The sequence below is a fragment of the Adiantum capillus-veneris genome, chromosome 3 (assembly GCF_014529385.1).
Source record: "Adiantum capillus-veneris isolate H3 chromosome 3, ASM1452938v2, whole genome shotgun sequence".
In the NCBI taxonomy this organism is placed as follows: Eukaryota; Viridiplantae; Streptophyta; class Polypodiopsida; order Polypodiales; family Pteridaceae; genus Adiantum; species Adiantum capillus-veneris.
In genome coordinates, this window is record NC_140933.1 from 73349101 (window position 1) to 73371809 (window position 22709).

Here is a 22709-nt window from a genome sequence, read left to right on the forward strand (position 1 = left end):
AGGGATGGTGCTTTCGAAAGTCGTTGATAGTCTCTCCTTTGTAGGTTTTTGCTCTCTTAATTCCGTGGGCCGTTCTCAGTTTTCAGTTGGCCCATGTGGCCTAGTTGTATCAGTTTTTTCATGTTCTTAGAACTTGCCCTTGAGGTTCACTTTGTATCAGTCTTCACAGGTTCGTACTTGCTTCTCAAGATCATCGCCATTTGGGCATCCTAAGGGAATTTAAAGTGATAGAAATCAGCAGAGAGAGAGAGAGAGAGAGAGAGAGAGAGAGAAACCCCGAAATAAGGAGAGAAGTTAAGGAGTAAGTAAACAGGGTACACAATGAAATGTCAAAGATGCCATACGAGAAAAGAGCAAAACAAGGGAGAATCTCGTACAAAGGACGTGTAAGTGCAGGACCAGTCCAGAGACAGACAAAACAATGGTCACCAGTCTTTTAGTTAGCAGACAGTATATTAAAATTCAAAAGACCCAGCTCCATAGGTCTGGTGTTAAAAAGCACCAACTGTGATATACTTTGCTTGATCAAAACTTGTGCTTAAAACAAACAGCACAGTAAGCTTCCCACCCCTTTTTAGCTTTCTGTGAGCTAACAGATACAAGTGGTATACACCTTTCAAGATTTCACTCCCGTTTGTTTGATAAATCTTCTGAGAATTTCAATCCATATGCTGATGGAACCCTGGAAGAAGCGAAGTCACAAACCCTACAACTATCATTTGCACCTCCTTGAGAATACCCCACCATGTGGCCCCTTGAACTGGCGGAGCCTGTGGTTGCACACGATCACCCCCCATGTTAGCAGGACCACCTCCTTCAACAGGAGGAGCTGCATGGTTGTCCGCAGCAGCTATTGCATCGCCTTCTTGTCCAGGGACATCTGCTGCCGCAATCCCACCTTGCCCAAGACCTCTCTCTGCAAAATTCATTTTTTTTAGTCAAAATAATGAGAAAAGTGGATTTATTCCAAAAAATTGACGTCTATACCAGGATTTATAGCTAAAATGCCAATTTATGAGTGCGTAAATAAAGGTCTAACGAATATATAGCCGGATATTTCCAATTTAAACCGGAAAATTTATACTACGAACCGGGATATGGGAGCACTAGCTCTTCTTACCAGAATGGTAACACTCATTGCCATTGATCAAATCACATGATTCCACATATCGTACCTGCTGGCACTGCTCGCGCAGGCTGCTGTTGCTGAGGCGGCATCATTGCCCGCTGCGCACTTTGTGAAATCCAGCGCAGAAGAGGACTGAGTGCTCCTGTTTGATACCTGCGACTCACATGACCCATCATGGTAAGCTGCCATCATGCCTCATATAAGAATCAAGAAGTGGGTGCATTGGGTACTTACAAGTAGGCAAGACCTGCAAGAAAGAGCAGCAGAAACAATCGATCCCTAGATCCATCTTGGTTGAAAATGAAAACTACTACCGCTAGCTTCAGGATGAGCAGCAGATCTATTTGCAAGGCCACATGAAACCTTCGAACAATTTGTCTGTGCCCATCTGGCAAATGTGGCTGGCCAGCCTGAGCAACCACAGGAGGAGGAATGTTCAGCCCACCACCTTGAGGAGGTCCCATAGCTGCAGGCTCGTGTGCTTGGGCTGGAATTGCACGATCAACAGGTTCGGATGACGAAGATGATGTGGCATTTCCAGCTACGGGTGTGCTCCTAGAAATAACATTAACAAGTTGTAGAACATTATTAACATTTAAGAGCACTATCACCAATAAGCACACTGCTTTCCTGCCAAGCTTAAACAGAAGATACACCACTCTACAACTCATAAGCACTTCAACAAGCATCTAGGTCACCCAAAGAAGCCTGCCTACTCTCAACCAAGACAAGTTCTCCCAAAAAAATGGGCCTCTTTCGGCAGTGCAGATAGAAAATCTAAACAATCCTTAACAAGCACATGTACCCTCTCCATAGAGCATAATTTGATTTAGCAATAAACATGAAATTTTTCATCAAAAATGAAGCAACAAATAAGACATGTTAGCTAGTTCTTAGAGACAGTATGTGTGCAGGTGTAATCCATGTCTTTCTCATGCAGAGCTGCTACATATTCTGTTCGAGGACCCGATTCCTCTCCCTGTGTGAGAGGTGAATGGATGGGATATCCGGGTCATTTTAGAAGGTTGGTAAATGATCTATATCAAACTATGATCACCAAACCAGTGTCACCCGTGAATATCATGTGACATTATCCGCTCTCCTGCCTCTGCTACCTGTTCCAATGCCTCGAAAGCTGTGACAGGTTTAGCGTTAGGGTTTCTGCATCGAGATCAAAGACGCAAACTGATCAGTCCATTTGTCAATCACAGGATTCTATCTCACTAGGAAAGGTGGTCCATTCCTAACTCTTGGTCAAGGTCAAAAACCCTCTCTCTAGAGAGAACTGATTTTCTCTCTAAACCCAAAATTTCTGAGTTTTTCTCCTAGTAGATTCTCTCTCTAAACCCGAATTTCTGATTTTCTCTCCTAGTAGATTCTCTCTAAAAACAGAATCTCTCTCTCTTTAGATCTTTCTCTCTTCCCTCTTTTGATTTTATGAAAGTGATTTTCTCTCTTCCCGTTACACAGAGAGTTCTTAAAATTCCACAGGGCCAGATTTTTGTAGGTGGCTGCTTTCTTGACACAAGGTGCATGTGTGCATGCATGCACTGTGTTTGTGTTTGTTTTTGAAAGATGTGATCAAGTTGTCACGTGCACATGGCTCTATGTGCCACGTGGACATGCTTCATCGACTTCCAGAGCCAGTTTTTCCCTATTCCTAAAAAGGAGTGTCTAGAATCCTAGGAGGATTAGTATCAGCAATTTTGTGAGCCTGTTCGCAAGACCTGCATGTCCGGACGAGTCCATTGGTTAGGTTTTCCAGTTTTGAAACCCTCTTGCATAAATGGTTTGTGCACTATATCAAGGTAATTGGTTGCTCATTGGACGTTGTTTGAGAACTTTGGCAAGGCAAAAAGAATGGACTAATCAAGAGTTCAAAATAATCCGCAGAAAAGACTATTGATACTTTTTGAAAGATGGATACTTGTGGAAGCATCGAAAACAAAGAAATGGAATGCCGTTGAGAGTTATGAATGATAAGGGCACTCAAAAGGAGCTTATCAAAAAGTTTCATGAGTCTTTATGTTGGACACAAAGGTGCATGCGCCACAGTTACTAAAATCAAAGAGAAGTATTGGTGTGGAAAGGTATGTATAAAGATGTATCTCACTTTATGGAGTCTTGTGAAACCTTTAAATGTATTCAAATGTACGTCATTGTGATCGGTTTCACCCTACTTACCCATTGGCCATGCATTATAAGTAGGTTGTATCTAGTGACAATGGTGTTGGGCTTATGGAAAATGAGATACATGTGCTTGCACGAGTAGACTTGACTAATCAGGTTGAAGGTCGTGCTCTAAGAACAAAAGGCACGGAAGGATATGTAAGTTCCTCTTGAATTATGTGATTAGCTGTTATGGCAGTGTTGGGAAAATAACAGCAAACATGGTGTCTTCCCGCGAAGGGAGCAAAATTGCGGTCTTTTGGATCCAGAGTGGGAGCCAATTTCTTCCTGCTTTCCTCTTCAAAGAGTAAGTGTTTGGATCTAGATGGGGGGGGGGGGGGGGGGGGGGCAATTTCTTCCAACTTTCTTCCTTAGAGAGCAATGTGTAATAGGCTTTATAGAGAGCTATGTATAATAAGCTTTCTTCCTTTGAGAGCAATGTGTAATAGCCAAATTCTTCCACCTTTCTTCTTTAAAAAGCAGTGTGTAACACGCTTGGACACTACTCCAAGCGAGAAATCAATAGCAACACACGAACAAAAACTGTAAATAACTGAACTTAGAGAGAGAAAGAGAGAGAGAGAGAGAGTCGACACGAAGCGGCGGAGTTCCGCTTCCAAATGACCTTGCCTCGTTACAGGCTTGGACACTCCAAGCGAGAAATCGATAGCAACACACGAACAAAAACTACAAAATCGTTGAACTTTGACGAGAGAGAGAGAGAGAAAGAGAGAGAGAAATGAAATTAAATGATATATTAACATCTTCAAAAGGCCAAAATGACCTATGACCAAGCCGTTGCAACATAGTGAATTTGATACCATGTCCAGAATCAAAAAGAACTGAAACAAAATACAATGTGTAGTACAATGAAAGAAGGGGGGAAGAGATCCATCCTCATCTGCATTCTGGATGGAGAGAGAGAGAGAGAGAGAGAGAGACGCCCCTTCCCGTATTTCTTCATTATTATGCTCGCAAAAATACAACTCACCGAGGGTCCTTTGCTCTCAGACTCTACGTCCAAGTGCTCTCCAGAGTGAGGCCCCAGGGGCACTTATAAACAATACAAGGGATGCCTAAAAGCAGAGCCCCAAAAGCATTAATCCCCAAAGCATATGCTCACAAAAGCTAGCACTGAAATCAGCCATCGTAATTTGTGGAAATCCGTACAGCCTGCCACGTGGCATCCTCAACGCAAAACATGGAAAATTATGTACAATATGCCACGTCGTCATCCATACGTATTGCCACATCAACATGTCAACGTGTTTTATGGAAATCGTCCTTAGAGTTCAAGCCTTGGGATTTTTAGGGTTAGGCCCCTTGGCCGGTGCTCAGAAGTTCTTTAGGTTGGTGGGTTTAGCTTCTCTTGTCCACTCAACCATTTCTCTTCCAGATGGGTGTGCCATGTCATCACTTTGTGACATGCCCCCAAAGGCTGGCGCCCCTACAGTATTTCTTTCTTGATTGGTACAACTGCCAAGGGTCCAACTCTCCGCAACTCTGCATGCAAATGCTCTACCAAAGAGTGGCCCAAGTGCTCCTTATAAACAGTACAAGGGATCCTAAAAGCTGAGCCCCAAAAGCATCAGGTCTAAAAGCAATCCCTCCAAAAGCTCAACCCTCCAAACGCTTGCGCAAAAAACTGCCTTCATTCACTCCGTACAGCCGTGCCACATCAGCACCATCAGCCCAAAGCGTGGAACATCCAAACAACCAATGCCACACGAACTTTTTCACTAAAAACTGGTTTTTCAACCACGTCATCAATTTTTAATGCTCCTTTTGTCACATGCACATATAACTCTATGTGCATGTGGACAAGTTGTAACTCCTACTTCTAGGGTTTAGAACAACCTTGAAAGTGTTCTAGCACCTTTGTGAGTCTATACGTAGGACGTGCATGTTCAGGCACTTTAGATTGCATACCCTCTGATTGCACATGCGCACAGCCAATGTCAGCTAGGTGTAGGCATTGGGGAGTGTTCCCATAGCATAGTATCAGTACCTAGCCTAGGTAGTGAGTTGCATATGAAGCCCTCTTATAATGAGTTTAATAACTTGCTTATAATTGACTTTCGTGCCAGCATTATCAAAAAGTCGTGGGGCTCCTACACAACCCTGCTCGACCCAACCTCTTTTGCCAATATAGGTGACCCTAGGGTCACCTCTCCAACCATATCAATACCAGCAGTAGTACCAACAGCACCTCAATACCTCTAGCGTTTTGTCTAGCAGCAGCCAGCCCATAGTACACATCAGCCTCGGGCGTTTTTGGCCAGCACGACCTCTTCAGCACCATCAGCGTTTTGTTCCAGATCAGCCACAACATAAATCAGCCTCCCGCACATCATCAAAGCCAGCATTTGTAATAGGCTTGGACACTCCAAGCCGGAGATCTACAGCAACACGCGTGAGGGAAACTCGAACCGACTCGAGTCTAGCACTCTCAGATTCGTAAATCTACTTCCCAAACTCTGGATCCGGCTCGCTTTTTCTCCTCCGAGATCAAAACATGAAACACATTACCTTTGAAGTCTCGGCGCTCGAAACGCTACTAGGTTCTCGAAAAGCAATTCCCCGGAAGAGATCGCGTCGCATAGAATGTTCTCTTCCAACTACACACTAAAGAGGTGTGCTCTTCTCTCGGGTTCCTTCTCGTAAATCAGCACCATCTATGACGTCTATGGGCTGGAAACAGAGAAAAAACAGCAGCTTTCCGCAATGGAAACACTCTCTGTAGGCACTTCTTCGCGATGGGACTCGCCTACTGCATCTTGGCAACATCTTTTAGATTTACACACCTCTGCTGCTTCACAGAGGTCTAGGGAATACATATACGGCTAGTATGTCTCCGGGCTGGCCACCCACTACACTGTCCGGACGCCCACTTCTAGGCCAGCCGCCCACCTTGTCCGGGCGCCCTCATATTTCCTTTTTATGCTGGGTCGTGGGGGCTTTGCCATGCACTGCTCCACCTTCCCCTTGGGCACCTATATATGGGGCCAGGGGGGTACTCACTTCTCAGTCTGACATACGGTTGTACTGGTCTCTTGCTCTAGTAGTCAATTCTTCCCCACATCTAGCTTCTCTCTCTCTCTCTCTCTCTGTGTGTGTGTGTGTGTGTGTGTGTGTGTGTGTGTATCAAAGCACACATGTCCAAGGCGCATCTTTCCGCATGAGGTCCTCCCTCTCAAGAAGAAGATCAGATCAGCCGACATTTTCTGCAAATCTGCCAGTGTTTTGCAAAAACCAGGCACGCAATGGAAGTTGGTGTTTTTTTGTCGCGGAGGACCCCACCTCCACCTACGTTGTTGCTCCCACACCTGGCGATCACCTTTTGGCAATCAGAGCTGGCTCTTTTGGGCATTTTCGTCGCCGGAAAACCCCTCCCTACAACCTGTGGGGGAGCAGGAGAGAGAGCCCACTTGCTATACTATGCAATGAAAGTGGAGAAGGGGAGATTGGCGCAGAAAGAGCACACGCAGAGAAAACGTGAGAGAGAGAGAGAGAGCTCGTTTGATTTTTGGGAAAAGCCACGCTATGTATTATTTGGGCTTCACCTTTGAGTATATGAGTAAGTGACTAGGGGGCCATTCACACTTGGGCCCCCTCACTTATAAGTCTTTTAACTTATAAGTTAGTAAGTACAAGGCACTTAGGCCTTTATTCCCTAACAACCTCCCACCTAAAGGCAATGTACCTTGGGAGATCAAAGAATCAGCTAACTATGATACAACAGCTGATCATGCACTTACTCATCCAACACCCATCATCTGACGGCAATATGCAAACCGCTCTGCTGGAAGACTCTTGGTCAAAAGATCTGCAGGATTGTCATCTGTGCACCTTGACAAGTGTAATGCTCTTGTCATCAAGCACACTCCTGATAAAATGATACTTCACCTCTATGTGCTTTGTCTTGGCATGAAAAACAGGATTCCTTGCAAGCATAATAGCACTCTGACTATCACAGTGTAGCACAGGAACCGGTGACTTAATGCCAAGCTCTTCTACCAAACGCATGAGCCACAAAGCTTCTTTGCATGCCTCAGTGGCAGCCACATACTCAGCCTCAGTGGTAGACAAAGCAACACATTTTTGCAGTCTAGAAATCCAAGAAACTGCACCTCCTGTGAATGTAAACACATATCCAGAGGTAGACTTCCTGCAATCTGGATGTCCAGCAAACTCTGCATCTATAAAGCCATGCACAGATGTCTCACTCTTCCCAAAACAAATGCACAAGTCTTTAGTGCCTTTCAAGTATCTCAAAATACACTTCACTGCTTCCCAATGCTTTTTGCCAGGATTGCTCATGTACCTGCTTACCACTCCCACCGCAAATGCAATGTCCGGACGTGTAGCAACCATAGCATACATCAAACTGCCAACGGCTGATGCATAAGGAATCTTGGCCATTTCAGCCCGCATATCATCTGTGTTTGGGCAGTCATGTGCAGTCAGTTTTACATATGGAGGCAGCGGAGTACCAAGTGCCTTTCCCCCATCCATATGAAAACGATGTAGCACCTTATTAACATAATCTCGTTGAGATAGATACAGACGCCTGTTGAGTCTATCTCGAGAGATACGCATGCCCAAAATATGATTAGCATTACCAAGATCCTTCATGTCAAAGCGATTCTTTAAGCTTTGCTGTAGTGCATCCAACTCCGTGACATTGTTACCCGCAATAAGCATGTCATCAACATACAAAATCAGCAATAGAAGAGATCCATCACTTGCCGTTTTGATATACAAACAGTGATCAGAATTACTTCTTTTGTATCCTTGAGACCTCAAGAATGTATCAAACTTGTGATACCATGCACGGGGAGACTGTTTCAAACCATACAAGCTCTTCAAGAGTTTACATACTTTCTTCTCTTGCCCCGTTGACACAAAACCTTCTGGCTGCATCATATAGATCATCTCAAGCAAATCGCCATGCAAAAACGCTGTTTTGACATCCATTTGCTTTAACTCCATATCTTCAGAAGCAACCAGGCCTAAAACAAGACGTAATGTGGCAAGCTTTACAACAGGAGAAAAAATCTCATCAAAATCAACACCATGCTTTTGCCTGTACCCTTTAGCAACCAAACGTGCCTTGTACTTAGAAGAAGCATCAGATGTGACCTTGGTCTTGTAAACCCATTTACATGGCAGAGCCTTATGCCCTTTAGGCAAATCAACCAAGTCCCATGTATGGTTTTTCTCCAAAGACTGCATTTCCGAAACCATTGCTTTGAACCATTTCTTACTGTCTTCACGTTGCATAGCCTCTTTATAGCAAGACGGCTCACCACAATCAGTAAGCATGACATAGTCCAAAGACGGTTCATATCTATCGGGGGGCCTTGTCACCCGAGTAGACCTACGCACCCAATGATCCATAACAGGTGGATTTTCAGCCTGTAAACCATCAAAAACAGCAGGCTGTTCAGCCGGTTGCATCGCAACAACGGGCGGTCTAGGAGCATCAACCTGTTCCTCTACCTGTGGTGCATCAATGGCAACTTGTTGGGACTGATTTTCAGCAGCTAATGGCTGATTTTCAGCACCATTTTCAGCATGTAAAGGCTGCTGAACATTGGGCCTTCTTGGCTGTCCATATGTAACATCTTCACAAAAAACAACCCGGCGCACTTCCTCGACCTTTGTGGGCTGTTTGTGCATGCAATTCTCATTGAAGATGACATCATTGCTGCGTATGATTTTCCGTAATGCGGGATCCCATAATCTATACCCCATTTCACCATCCTCACCATATCCTAGGAAAATGCATTTATGAGACTTTGGTTCTAGTTTGGTGCGCAGTTCACTCCGGATGTGAACATAGGCCTCACAACCAAACACTCTTAAATGTGCATATGAGGGTGGCTTGCCAGACCACACCTCCTCAGGCACCTTTCCACCCAAAGCCTTGCTAGGTGAGCGATTAATCAAGTGAATAGCTGTTTGCACAGCTTCTGCCCAAAAACCATGAGGTAATGCAGCATGTGACAGCATACTCCGAACTTTCTCTTGGATAGTCCGGTTCAACCTCTCTGCAACTCCATTCTGAGAGGGATTAAAAGGAGCCGTGAGCTCTCTTTTAATACCTTTAGTAGCACAAAAGTCAATAAATGCTTTTAATACATACTCCCCCCCATTGTCTGAGCGCAAAGACCTAAGCTTCTTGTCAGTTTGATTCTCAACAAACGCAAGAAACTTCTTGAAAGTATCCAAAACATCGCTTTTAGCACGTATTGGATACACCCACACCTTACGTGTAGCATCATCGATAAACGAGACAAAATATTTCTTTCCCCCTAAGGACAACTACGGCATTTCACATACATCGGAATGCACTAAGTCTAACCTGTCAGACTTCAAAGAAAGACCTTTTGTGCGGTGTTTGACTGTGCTTACCATAAATACAGTGCTCACAATGAGAAAAATCAGCATACCTCAAACACGGCAAATAACCACAACGAGACAAAGTTTCCATTCCTCTTTTACTCATGTGTCCCAACCGGCCATGCCACAAAGAAACACTTGGCTGCTCGGTTACGGCGACAACATGGTCACGCACACTAGATACATGCAAAGGATACAAAGTGTCCGATTTACAACCCTTGGCTACAATCCGGGCCCCTTTACAAATTTTCCACTTGCTATCACCAAAAGTGGTGTGATAGCCTGCATCATCTAGTTGCCCTGTACTAATCAAACTCTTCTTGAGTTGTGGCACATGGCGCACTTTGTGCAAAACAAAAGTCATACCATCAGCAAAGGAAAACTGGACACTGCCAATACCTGCAATGTCACATGCATAGTTGTCTCCCAAATAAACAGTGCCCTGCACCTCACCTGAGTCCTGTGTAAACCAATCCCTATGAGGTGTTACATGAAAGGAGGCACCTGAATCAAGAATCCAAGTATGCATGTCCACATCAGAACCCATAGCAAGGGTATGTGCATCCACAGAAGAGGCATTGAGTGTATCAGTGTTGCTATCACTGTCACAACTACTAGCAACATTGATTTCCTCAATCAACACAGTGCTCTTCTTGACATTTCCCTTGTCCTTTGCATCAGTTTCAGCACCCTTGTTCTTCTCTTTCTTCCACTCATAGCATTCCCGTTTATAATGCCCTTTCTTTCCACAATGATGACACACAACATCTTTCCTACGAGATTTGCTGCGTGCCCTATCCTTACTGTCAGATTTCTCCCTCTGTTGAGACCTGCCTCTCAAGTGCAATGCATTAGAAGACCCACCTGTGGTGTTCTTCCTGTTCATCTCTTCCATCAAGAGAGAACTCTCTACATCTGCATACTTAAGTGACGCACTTGAGTTACTAAGAGCTGTCCGGAATACATCCCAACTCTCGGGCAATGTGCATAGCAGAAAAGTAGCTTTGAACTCCTCATCAATCGTGAATTTCAGCTCTCTCAGTTGGCTGAAAATAGAATTGAATTCATTGAGGTGCACTGACATGTGCGTGCCCTCCTTCATGCGGAGATCCATAAGCTTCTTAAGCCAATACACTTTACTAGCAGCACTCTGCTGTGCATACAACTCGTCTAAACGCTTCCACATGCCCCATGTTGTCTGCTCATTCTCTACATTGAAGAGTAAATTGTCAGACACCGAAAGCATGATCGTGGAACGAGCCAACTCGTCCACTTCTTCCCATTCTTCAATCTCCATATCAACCGGTTTCACACCCTGTAACTTAATAGGTTTCGCCTGTTTCTTCTGCAACATCACATTATAACATTGCTTCTTCCATATAGCAAAGTTATGGGCACCTTCAAGCTTGCGAATGTGCAACAAATTGCCACTTTCACTGCTAGAAGCCATTCTGAGTGATTGCCAACACTGAAACCCTGTTTTGCCGACCTAAACACGTCCAAATGTGCGCAATCGGGCAAAAAACAGCTTGCTGTTACAGAATAACAGCGAGCAAATTTCACGCGAAATCACTCCAAAACGGCGTACATTCACTGCCAAACCCTTACCAAAGGTTTCCACAAGGTGTATACATCATTTGCTTGCTGAAATTCCCTGTTTTGGGGCAAAAATCAGACCTGTAAACACCTGTTTTGCTGAATTTTCAGAACCTCGTTGGTGGAAACACCTGTAAGATTGACCTGTGAGACTTGCCCTAATGAAATTGCATCAAATTGACCCCGAAATTGGTCAATTTCAGCAGAAATAGGCTGCTGTTCGCCAGTTTTTGAAACCCTAATTTTGGGGAAACTGTCACCGGAGGTCGATTCTACACGGTGAGAGGATCCCTTTGCGACAGAGTTGATCGAAAACGGTTGAATATCCTTCCCGCAGCGAGCAAAAACAGAATTCTGATCTGTGTTGCGAAGATGGCTCTCTTGGAAACCCTAAAGCTCTGATACCATGTGTGGGGGAGCAGGAGAGAGAGCCCACTTGCTGTACTATGCAATGAAAGTGAAGGAGAAGGGGAGATTGGCGCAGAAAGAGCACACGCAGAGAAAACGTGAGAGAGAGAGAGAGCTCGTTTGATTTTTGGGAAAAGCCACGCTATGTATTATTTGGGCTTCACCTTTGAGTATATGAGTAAGTGACTAGGGGGCCATTCACACTTGGGCCCCCTCACTTATAAGTCTTTTAACTTATAAGTTAGTAAGTACAAGGCACTTAGGCCTTTATTCCCTAACACAACCTGCGTTTCAGCCAGATCTGCATTTTTTGGCAAACAGCAGCGTTTTCAGCAGAGAGGGGGCAGCGCTAGCCTTGGCCCTATACAAAATCTTGCCCTCCTACCTCGCTTGGCATCCGGTGCCTTGCCGGCATGATTCCTCTTCATCTGCTACAATTTTCAGCCATATACCATTGCTGTTTTTCTCTGTTTTCAGCCCACTTGGGGCTCCGACTTTGATTCCCCACCCTCCCCAGACACTCTGCAATCCTCCAGACAGTGCCAGGAGCGTACGAGCACGCTGAAAATCGCTGGACAGCAGCGTTTACATCACCTCCCAGTTGCGTTTTTGGGTGGACAGCAACCACTTCGTCTAGAGTCATGCTTCTTTCTTCTTCAAGAATCTCCATGTCTGAAAATTCTTGAAACCACTTCCTACACAAAAACATGAACATACCCATTCCATGTAAAGTGACTGGAAAAAATCTCGTCTTCTCTAAAGACTGTGCATGCAATGTAGATGAACATAGAGACAAAGTGCCAAACCGTTCATCAAACACATGCAAACAATGAGATCGAATCTTTTCTTGCTGATCTAAATCAATCAACTGTGACAATTCACAACGGAAATGCCCATGCTTGGTGCTTGCACTTTCTTGTGCTCTTTCTACGACTGTGTCATGCCAAGGAAGAGACATGGAATGTGACTTCCTTGAATGCATACTTTTCAGCTTTTCATGAATAATCCGCATACATTCGTGCTCATTCATGAGTAAATCGTGCTCAACGTACAATATGTCATGCCTAGGAAAAGGGATCACATAAAGACGCTGACTAAAATATAGGAAACGATCGCGAATGAAACACTCGAACAATGCATGATGACTAATCATTCGAACACATAATACTTCCTGTGGGGGTTCTTTGGACCTACGCTCGAGAGCCAAGATCGGTTCTTCGTGATTGATCAAATCTGCAATGAGGTTAGCTTCACTAGAGAAAGTATCAACTAACACATCATCCTTGTGAACAATCACATCATCTTCATGCAAATCATCATGCTTGTGAGAAATCACATTTTGATCATCATGCAACTCATCATGCTTGTCATTGTCATTCAAATCATCATGCTTATCATCATGCAAATCTTGTGTGTCATGCTTTGGAGAAGAAGAGACTGAGAGAGTCTCCTTTTCCCGAATCTCTTGCATCTGTGCCTGAATTTGAGAAAAGAGTCCCAACATTTCTTTCATGTGTCGGTCGTTCATTGCTTGTCTTGCTTTGTTCTCGCAATCAAATGTTGCTTGTCTTTCTTTGTTCTCACGATCAAATTCTGCTTCTCTTTCTTTGTTCTCGCGATCCAACTTTGCTTCTCGTGCTTTGGCTTCCAAGCGTGCTTGCTCGTGCTCACGCTCTATGGTTGCCATTCTTTCTTCGTGTTCACGCTCTATTTTTGCTTTCTTTCTGCGACCTCCAAGCGTGCTTGCTCACGCTCACACGCTCAAAGTCGGCCATTCTTTCTGTTTTTCTTGCTTCATGTTCTAACTTCCTTTCCATAAACAATTGCTTCAACTCCTCCATAGGAGTTAGTGCAATCCTTGGTGTAGATGGGGAAGGGGAAGGGTCGGAAAAACCTCCTGGTAGGGAAAATTCTTCGCCTCTCTCATGCTCATCACCTCCAAGCGAAGTATCCATTCCACTTCGAGTGATGACCATCCACTGAAGTTGTCACGAGGACGTGGCAATTGCTAACTTGAGGTGTTGGTTTAATTCCGATGATTTTTGTTTAATTTTTAGGACTCTTTTTGAAGTGCAAATGACTGGACATTGCGTGGCCAGTGTGAAATGACTGCCGGCCGAGAGTTTCACCAACAGTCGGGAAGGGCAGGTCACCACGAGTTTGTCGGGCTAATTGGCACTGGAATTCGAGCAGTAAAAGGGTGTTTAGGCTCAGTTCGAAGTCATTTAGGCCCCTCGCGACACTTATAAGTTGGTGGGTACTAGGGAATTAACTCAAAAGAGGCAAACTGGACACATGGCGGCTGCACATGTACTTGTCAGGTCTGCAACCAGAGAAGGCGCCCATTTCAAGAGGGGGCTGATTTTTGCTTCATTGTGTGTATTGCAGTGTGTGAGTAGTGGGTGCAGTTGAGCTTTAATGGAAAGCTTGCCTTCTCCCTTGCTCTATGTAGCGCGACGATTTGCTCTCGCGCGTCTCTCTCCCCTTTTGCACATATGATAATGCCCCTCTAGTTGGGCTTCTCAGATGACCATGTACAGTTCTGGGGGTTTTATGCGCGTTTGCCAAGGCAAGAGCCTTCTGTACAGGAACCAGATTAGCTAATTGCTAATCCCCTTTAGGTACGCACACTTCCATCACGAAGGAATGCGAAATCGGAGAGTTTTCTCGCGTGAAAACCCGTCCGATTTACAGGGGAGCTGTCCCATTGCGTGCGGGAGCACCTGAGACGCGTAGGAGTGCTCGCTCCGCTCGAAACGGTCCAAAACAGAGAATTACAGTCTGCTGTGTTTTTCTGCAGGTTTAGGGTTTCGCACCTAAACTACAGGGAATTGTTAGGGGAGCCTCGGAAAGGCCTTGGGATGTGTGTACAAGGAAGTAGGCACCTAAAACTTAAAAGTGGCAAAACAGAAAATTACAACATGCTGAAATTGACCTGCAGCTCACTGGAAAGTTTCCATACCACAAGGGAAAGTGTCATTGACGTGTACTTTTAACCTACAGCGATATTTCTCCGTTATGCTTGCGAAATTGGGTCAAAAACCTGCAATGACAGCCATGGACAGGTTTGGACAGCTTGGTGAGGGTTAGGTGAAAGAGTTCGGATTGTTTATTTGTCGGGGGAGCCTCGAGAAAGCATTGGGTGCTTGTAAAGGACAATTTAGAGAGATTTTCCGCGAGGAATCTCGTCTAATTCAAGGGGCAAGTGACCCTACAGGTGCGAGAGCTCGTGGGCTACCCAGAAAAGTGATCTGCACGCGGATTGGAGCGCAAAACAGAGAATTCAGCGAGCTACAATTTCTCGCCAGGTTTTGCAAAGCGCTCTAAAGTGCGTGGAAAGTCAATGCTTGCTTGGGATTTTGTCCATGGAGACTTTGAATGTGGTTATGTTGCCGAAATCGGGTTGGAGTAGAGGAATTTCAACCCGATAAAAGTGGGACATCTTGTGGAAGTTTACAAGTTTTTCTCAAGTATAATAAGAATAAAGAAATACCGAAAGGGGCGCCAGTCTTTGGGGCCAACAAGCTGCCGTTGTCTGCTTGGTAGCTCTAGCTACCAGGCCGTGGTTTGTCTTGAAGTGTTGAATTCCAGTCACAGGCATATTCGTGAAGTTTCTCTGTGTGTTTAAAGTAAAGTAAAGAATTTCAGGTCAAAGCCAATGCCTACCGCCCTACGGATCGATTTTAGAAGTCGTGGGTTCTTGTGGGTTCTTGTGGTCTTGGGTTCTTAGGTTCACGAGGAACTTGGGTTCATGGGGTCTTGGTTCTTGGGGTTCTTGAGTTCTTGAGGTTCTTGCGGGTCTTGAGGTTCTTGAGATTCTTGGGTTCTTCTTTCGCTTGCAATCTGTGTTAGAGAAGGATCTTCTCTTCACCCGAGTTTTGCTCTTTTCCGCAGGCGCACCCCTTGGCGGCCTTGCACTCACACCAAGGTTGCTTTTTCCCACCTCACGTCGATTGGCCGGCCGCTAAGTGCACGGGCCGCTCTCAACGACTGAAAAGAGGCACAAGTGGAGGCCGGACAAGCCCTTCTTTCTTGGGTTTCCTGTCACTCTTCAAAAACACGATTAGGAATCAACACGCCCAAGAGGACTCGGGTTACGTGCGACCGCAACAAGCAAAAAAAAATTATGTGGTTCTTTCCTTTAATGATACAGAACACTGCCAAAGCTCTGATACCAATGTAAGGTGCAGCGGAAGTGAATGCTGAACTTTGCTCAAGATGAGTGCTCCGAACTGTGCTCAAGGGTTCCTTTTACTTACGGAAGGGAGAGCCTTCCGTTCCTTTAGTGAGAGAGTGCAAAGTGATCACAAACAAAGTGGATAAACACTGTGCATGAAGGTGCCGAGACTGAGAGATAGAGAGAGAAGAATACGACACCAGAATATTGTAAAACCTCCTCCGAAGGCCCCACTCTCTATGGCGAGAGCGGTCTACTTATGATTGCACAAATCTCTACAATGCTTGGACTTGCTGACGATGTCGACGACGACGAGACGGGCTGAAATCTGAAAATGCTGATGGCTGAAATGTGCAAATCTTTATCTGCTGAATTCTGAATCTATGTTGATGACGATGTCGATGACGAGGTACAACAACGACACGCTGAAAGCGCAAATGTTGAGCGTTTTCCGGGCTGAATCTGCAAACTTCGATGGATCTGACCGTGCGATGAGGATCTGTTGCGGGAAGGTGAGGTCTGCAAGGTTCGGGACTTGTTCTGCGATGTCTAAGTGCTGAAAACTGAAAACACTGGTGCTTATGTTTGTTATGTCACGGTAGATCTGCAAAACGCTGAAATGCCTGGCAAATGCAAAAACGCTAGGGCTGAAAATAATCTGGCTGTGGATAATATGCTAACACTGGGAGTCTTCTGCTTCTTGCTATCGCCAGGCTGTTGCTAATGCAAAAATGCTGGCTGATCTGGTCCAAAAACGCCAGTCTTCTGTTGTGATGCAAAAACGCTAGACCTCTTGGGGGTTCTACTGAGAAGTTGCCTGTTGAGCGTGTGCTCCTGCTGCCTCTTCTGCCAGAAAGTGCTAGCTTTGGTTTGCTTATATATTATCTTAGCAAAATTGCTCTACCTACTTTCCAACAAAAGTCACTTAATAAATAAGTGAAAAATATCAAAAATAGGGAAAATAGGTCTAATGCACTGAAAAATTCCCCTGATTGATTCTGACGGTAATGCTAATGATCATGTTGTGTGCAACCGGAAGATATGCATCTAATCTAAGTGTCTGGACATGCACAGTCTGCGAACAGACTCACAAAAGTGCCAGAACACTTCCTATTCTAGACTGACTTGATTGAACTGAACCATGGTCATGTTGTAGCTTGTCCACGGACACATAGGGTTGGATATGTCACGTGACAACTCAAGTCAGAAAAGGATGAGTTGTTTGAGTTGACAAAAGAAGATGAGAACGAACTGGATAATGCTTCGAAGCGTACACGCTTCTTCTGTTTTCTTGCTTTCTCAAAAAAGGATTTTCGGCCCAAGTAACAGGGAAGTCAATTCCCTTGTTACGTTTCTTCAATTGCTTCTCCTTTGACCAAATAGTTGGTTGACTCCCTTTTTGACAATGTCCTCAAGTTCATCTTCAGTAAACATCCGTGGGACAGGAGGTTTCAGCGGGTTTTATTGGTGACCAATAGCTTTCTGCCAATGAGTATGCACTTCATCCATTGGGGGCCAGGTCAAAAATTTGGCATACTGTGGGGCCTTGGCAAACTGGAGCATCTGCTTTGCGCACACATCAACCTGCTGTTGATGTTGCATCTCTATGAGTTTTTACTGCGAGGTGGCAGGGAGAGTCGTCTAATTCTTGCCTGAATCCATGTGTGTCGCGAGAAGAAGGATCGGATTTCTCGGTACAAGAGATATCAGCCGGGCTCTGATACCACTGTCAAAGACTTGGGCACCCCAAGTCTATAATCTGTTGCAACACGAGAGAGAGAGAGAGAGAGAGAGAGAGAGAGAGAGAGAGAGATTCACTTCACATACAATTCACAGTTCAATTTCAAGGCAACATAGCTTGGTATAGTTCCGTGCCCAGAGCTACTGGTCCCCCAAGACAGGCACCCCTTTCGGTATTTCTTTCATATTAATGCTTAATCAAAGTTACAACTCTCGCGGGTCCTTGGCTCTCAAACTGTGCGTCCAAATGCTCTGAAGAGTGAGGTCCTTTGGGTCAATTTATTCTTACAAAGGGATGCCAAAAGCAAAGCCCCAAAAGCAATAAACTCAAAAACAATGAGTTCCAAAAGCTTCTAGCTCAAAAGCAACTGGTCAAAAAGCTGCCTCTAAAAAGCAACAACGCAAATTACGGAATTCTGTACAATCTGCCACGTCAAAAGCGCAATTTACGGACGTCCATACAGTCAGTGCGTTTTACGGAATTTGCCACGTCTTCAGTCTGTCAGCGCACTTTGCGGGCAGTCCGTACTGTTTTGCCGCATCATCATTTGTTGTGTGCGTGTCCGGGCAATTCTACCACATCATCGTTTTGTGAAGGAATATGTTGACATGGCGCCACTATATGGACTGCCGCGAACCTTTGAGTGAATCCAAGGATTCAAATTTATCAGGATTAGAGTCGAGGGTTTACCAAGCGAGTTACCTCCAGAGGGACCAAAAATCACACCATTGATTTCATACCAAGGAGTTAAACCACCGTGTATTGACAATACAGCTCAACAAGAAAAAAGTATGAGCCAAGTCAACGCTTTATTAAAAAAAAGGCTTAATCCAACCAAGTTCTTCGATTTTTGTTCACCGCTGCTACTTGTGCAGAAGAAAGACAAATCTTGGAGGATGTGCATTATAGGGCTTTATCTCAAAGTGTGAAGTCGGCATCTATGGACACACAAGGAACTATACATGATTATTGTAAACTTGCGGTGGCAGCACTAGGCTCTAGCATTGTATTCTATCTAACCAATGCTGGATAAAAGCACTTGGATCAACACTAGCCCCGATTTCCAAATAAACCCTCTGAGGCCTACCGACACAAATCCAAATATATGCTCATCTGTTTTAGTGAGCCTACTTCTACCAGATCCTGCCAATGACACCACCCACGCAAGATTCACTTATCTCTTGACACATTACCAACTTAGGCAAACTAGTATTTCCCTCTAAGTGAAGCTCTTTGTCAATATTTATTCATAGCATTGAATTTCAGTACAATGAACTGACTCTTTGCAACTCTTGTGTACAGGAAAAAATGAGGAAATTGTTAGGTAAAACAGCTGCTTCAATTATCTTAGAGAAAGGATCAATCAACAAATACATAAGTATAGCTAGCAGCTATCTACGATAACACACTGCCTTCATAAAACCTGGAAGTAAACTGTGAAGTGGTGTAAAGCCCATTCCCTAGCTGCTTTGTGCCGGTTGCATGTGCCAAAATTTTGAGTGCGATAGATGCATGCACACACAAGCACATCTGAAATTGAACTCAAGTCTCGCATAAGCAGCCATGTTTGCTCATGCATGCATGTGTAGTTTGTGCTGTGATAATAACTTACAGGGGAATATTGTAAGAAACTGGAATAAGCCCACTTGGGGGAAACCCCGGTAAAGGGCCTATCACAGGAACCATAGGAACTGCAAAAATGCCACCACTTCGAAATGTTTGCTCATTCAACTGCCCCTGATATGCAGGAAGTGGCACCGGACAAAAAATAGGAACCAGTGGCAACAAACTAGATGATTGATCCATGTTCCTGTTCCCTCCAGCCATTTCTGGATTCCATCTCATCCCCGATAAGTCAAACATCAGCGGGGGTTGTGTTTTTGGATGTGATTGAGTCTGTGAAAAAGAAAGGGCAACCTTCAGCAAAAATCACCATCCACATTTTAATCCATACAAAAGAGTTGGACATTACATTTGTCAAGGCATGTTAAACGAATTCTCAGGGCATGATCACTTAGTGAAGAATAAAATTTCAAAGAGTGTTATGTTTCAACAACTAAAGCATAATGGCAAAACGTCAGCACTGATTTTAAATAGAAGTAGACGAATGTCCACATGACAGAAATGCATCGTCAAATATTCTAATGTTGTGCATAAGCGAGATGGCAGACAGGCCATTGCCTAACTAAACCAGGCTTGTTAGACACAAATACACATGCACATCTGTCTGTGTGCTTGCATATAAGCTTCGTATGTGTGTTACCATTGTACATGTGCTTGATCGATTGTGGCTGCTGGTAGCTTGATTAAGCAAGAGTGTGTATGTTAAGAGCTGTTTAATGATGTCTAAAAATAGAAACTGTGTGTGTGTGTGTGTGTGTGTGTGTGTGAGAGAGAGTGAGAGAGAGAGAGAGAGAGAGAGAGAGAGAGAGAGATGCGCCAATGGAGCAATGCTTACATGGGAAGAAGCTCTTGCAGAACTGGTGGAGCCTTGTTCTTGGGGAGCACCTGGAGGGGGATGGGGGAGAGGAGGAGAGGGCTCATCAGCGATCCCAGCAGATGAAGAGGTGGAGGGGGGCTGATCTTCAGCCTGCTTGGCATTCTCTTCGGTAGAAGAAGCCATCCTGTGCGCGTTGAGACCTACCAAACAATCGTCGTCGGCAAGATCTGGTACCTGTCTGATGCGCCAGGCGGAATCGATTGCGTTGCCGACTTCGGTCTGAAGGTCTGACGTTTCTAGTGTTAAGCTCTTCGGGAGCTCATCTTATAGGGGAGTGTGACGATAAAACGATTTTACATCAGTATGGCAGCAATGTCTAATTTAGTCTTGCTCTATAGAACATAACATAACAAGTGCAAATTGACACTCCAGGGAACAAGAGAATGACTAATTTGGCAAGGGCAACACTGCGTGAAAGGGATATACATTTGAAAAATGCTATAGGAGGAGACAAAGTTAAGTGCATCGATTATTAGAGATTGTAGGGATGGTTATAATCCAAGCGAGGTTGTACTCGGCTCGCACTTTTGAAGGTGGATGTTGAGTGTGTTTTGTCTTTCTTCTTTCGTAGTTATTCTGTTTTATCTTTCTTCTTTTGTAGTTATTCTCGGTACAATGAATGAGAACAACGATACATGTAACTTCACCTTCTGTATTTTGTGTTATGGCATCGACAATGCATGTTGCACCGTTTGCTGCACCGATTGTCAAGTCGATGTTTTCAATAATCATGCAGCGCACGCCAATTACGATCGAATCCAGATCATTGAACTTAGGATCTAGGAGCCACTACTAAAGGACATTTATGTTATCCGCGTTCGTCTTCGTTTCAACTTTTGTAATGTGAGTTTGATTATACAAACCTATTTCTGTAAGTACAGATTATCGTAGTGGAGTTCTTGATATAATCTTGTACATGCGCTTCATCTATAATACATGTACCCAAGGTACAATTCATATCATCTATGGGTGGTTTTCTCTCAAGAATAATGGTCAAGAACTGAAGCAATTCAGGGTCCGTTGCAAGTCTTATAGAGCATGACATCCTGTACAAAGTTGCATGTAGCCAATGGATCGAGCTTGTGATATAGCATGTGTTACAAAGCTCCCATGCGTGACTACGAACTAGGGGTAGTTGGGCAAGATCACCAGCAGAGAACACATTTATTGTTGAAGGGATCTGCCAATGTACTGCTTGTTACGTTGACATTTTGTCTTGCGATGAGGTCAAAAGTTGTTTGGGTTACCATTGATAGCTCGTCTATAATTATAATATATGCCTCTTTTATGTCCAAATATCGCTCATCAGTCTCATGAATAGAGAGGGGATATTGTTGATTCTCGGTTGGTATCTTGAACTCGTAATGGACAGTAGATGCAATGCTGCTAAGTCTTGTTGCTTCCGCTCCGATGGCAAAGCGCCCAACAATAATACAGAAGTGAGGGTAGTAGGAGTGTCTATTTCATTTGTATGTGACCACGTTTATCGCTATATATGTGAGGTACGCGCCATGCAAGAGGGACATACTTCTAGATTGTGAGCAACGATGTCACATTGCATGCTCCAATCTTTATACAATGCAGTAATTTCAAACCATGACCTAGCATATGGACGATAAGCTAGTTTCATGTTGGCTGCAGTTTGCTCCCTAGCTTATTGACACTTGGAATGTAATCTTCTAGGTCTTGAGAACTTCATACTTATACATAGTATGGGAGAAATGAGGAGCATATATAGTATGGCATCAATTATTTAGACACTTAGTATGGTATTAATTATTTAGAGCTAAAGTAAAGATGCACAAGGTGAATTCACTTGTGATAAAGTACATGCATTCACTACTTGTGTATTCACTATTGTAATACATCACATGCATTGGCTAGCAACCGTCTGCAAAGAGTTGTGAGTGTAACTAACATGTGCAGATGTTGATTGACATCGACTGTATAGTTTTGAAAACGAGATCCAAATAAATCAAAGCAAAGGAAGTAATGTGAAAAATTCTAAAACAAGCAAATAGATAAAGCATGAATGAACTGCAACAATAAATGAGATGTTTTATGCAATGTTGTACTAATGCTTTTTGATTATCCAAACTACACGCCGATATTTGAGTCAAACTACAAAAAAGCAATGTAAATAGTTAAACATATCATCTTGCAATGAAACGTCATAGACTAAAAGTGCAAAGTATACAATGCACGTCATACAGAGGTGCCATACAAAAGTATGGTGGAGAGTTGGCATTGTAGTCTCTCCAAAAAATTATAAGAAACGGAATTCGTGCCTTGCCCCATAGCGTTTATGTGTTGCGCCAGGCAAACGCATGCGCATGGAAAATTGGATGCAGATAATGGGCCTTGCAGTGTTGTTGAGACGAGTCACGCTTGTGCAATTGAAACGTGCAGTGTTGTGAATATATGTCCTCCCTGCCATGCACAAAACACGCAGATGTAAATTTATGTTCCATGTCCTCTAGGTTTACCTTTTGTGTGTGTGTGTGTGTGTGTGTGTGTGTGTGTGTGTGTGTTGTAAGTTGCTTCGGTTAGCAATTATGTTTTCTTGCCTCCTTGCTGGCTAACC

General features: G+C 44.1%; 1 protein-coding gene across 1 annotated transcript; it reads right to left on the reverse strand.

Moving 5' to 3' along the window:
* Window positions 1–422: 422 nt before the first annotated feature.
* On the reverse strand, window positions 423–20385 carry LOC147461104 (uncharacterized). Its single transcript, XM_086508728.1, has 5 exons — window positions 20084–20385; window positions 19238–19521; window positions 1364–1684; window positions 1176–1282; window positions 423–916 (listed from the first exon to the last, which is right to left on the reverse strand). Exons 1-5 carry the CDS (start codon window positions 20246–20248, stop codon window positions 660–662), a joined length of 1134 nt encoding a protein of 377 aa, XP_086364854.1. The 5' UTR covers window positions 20249–20385; the 3' UTR covers window positions 423–659.
* Between the last annotated feature and the right edge of the window lie 2324 nt (window positions 20386–22709).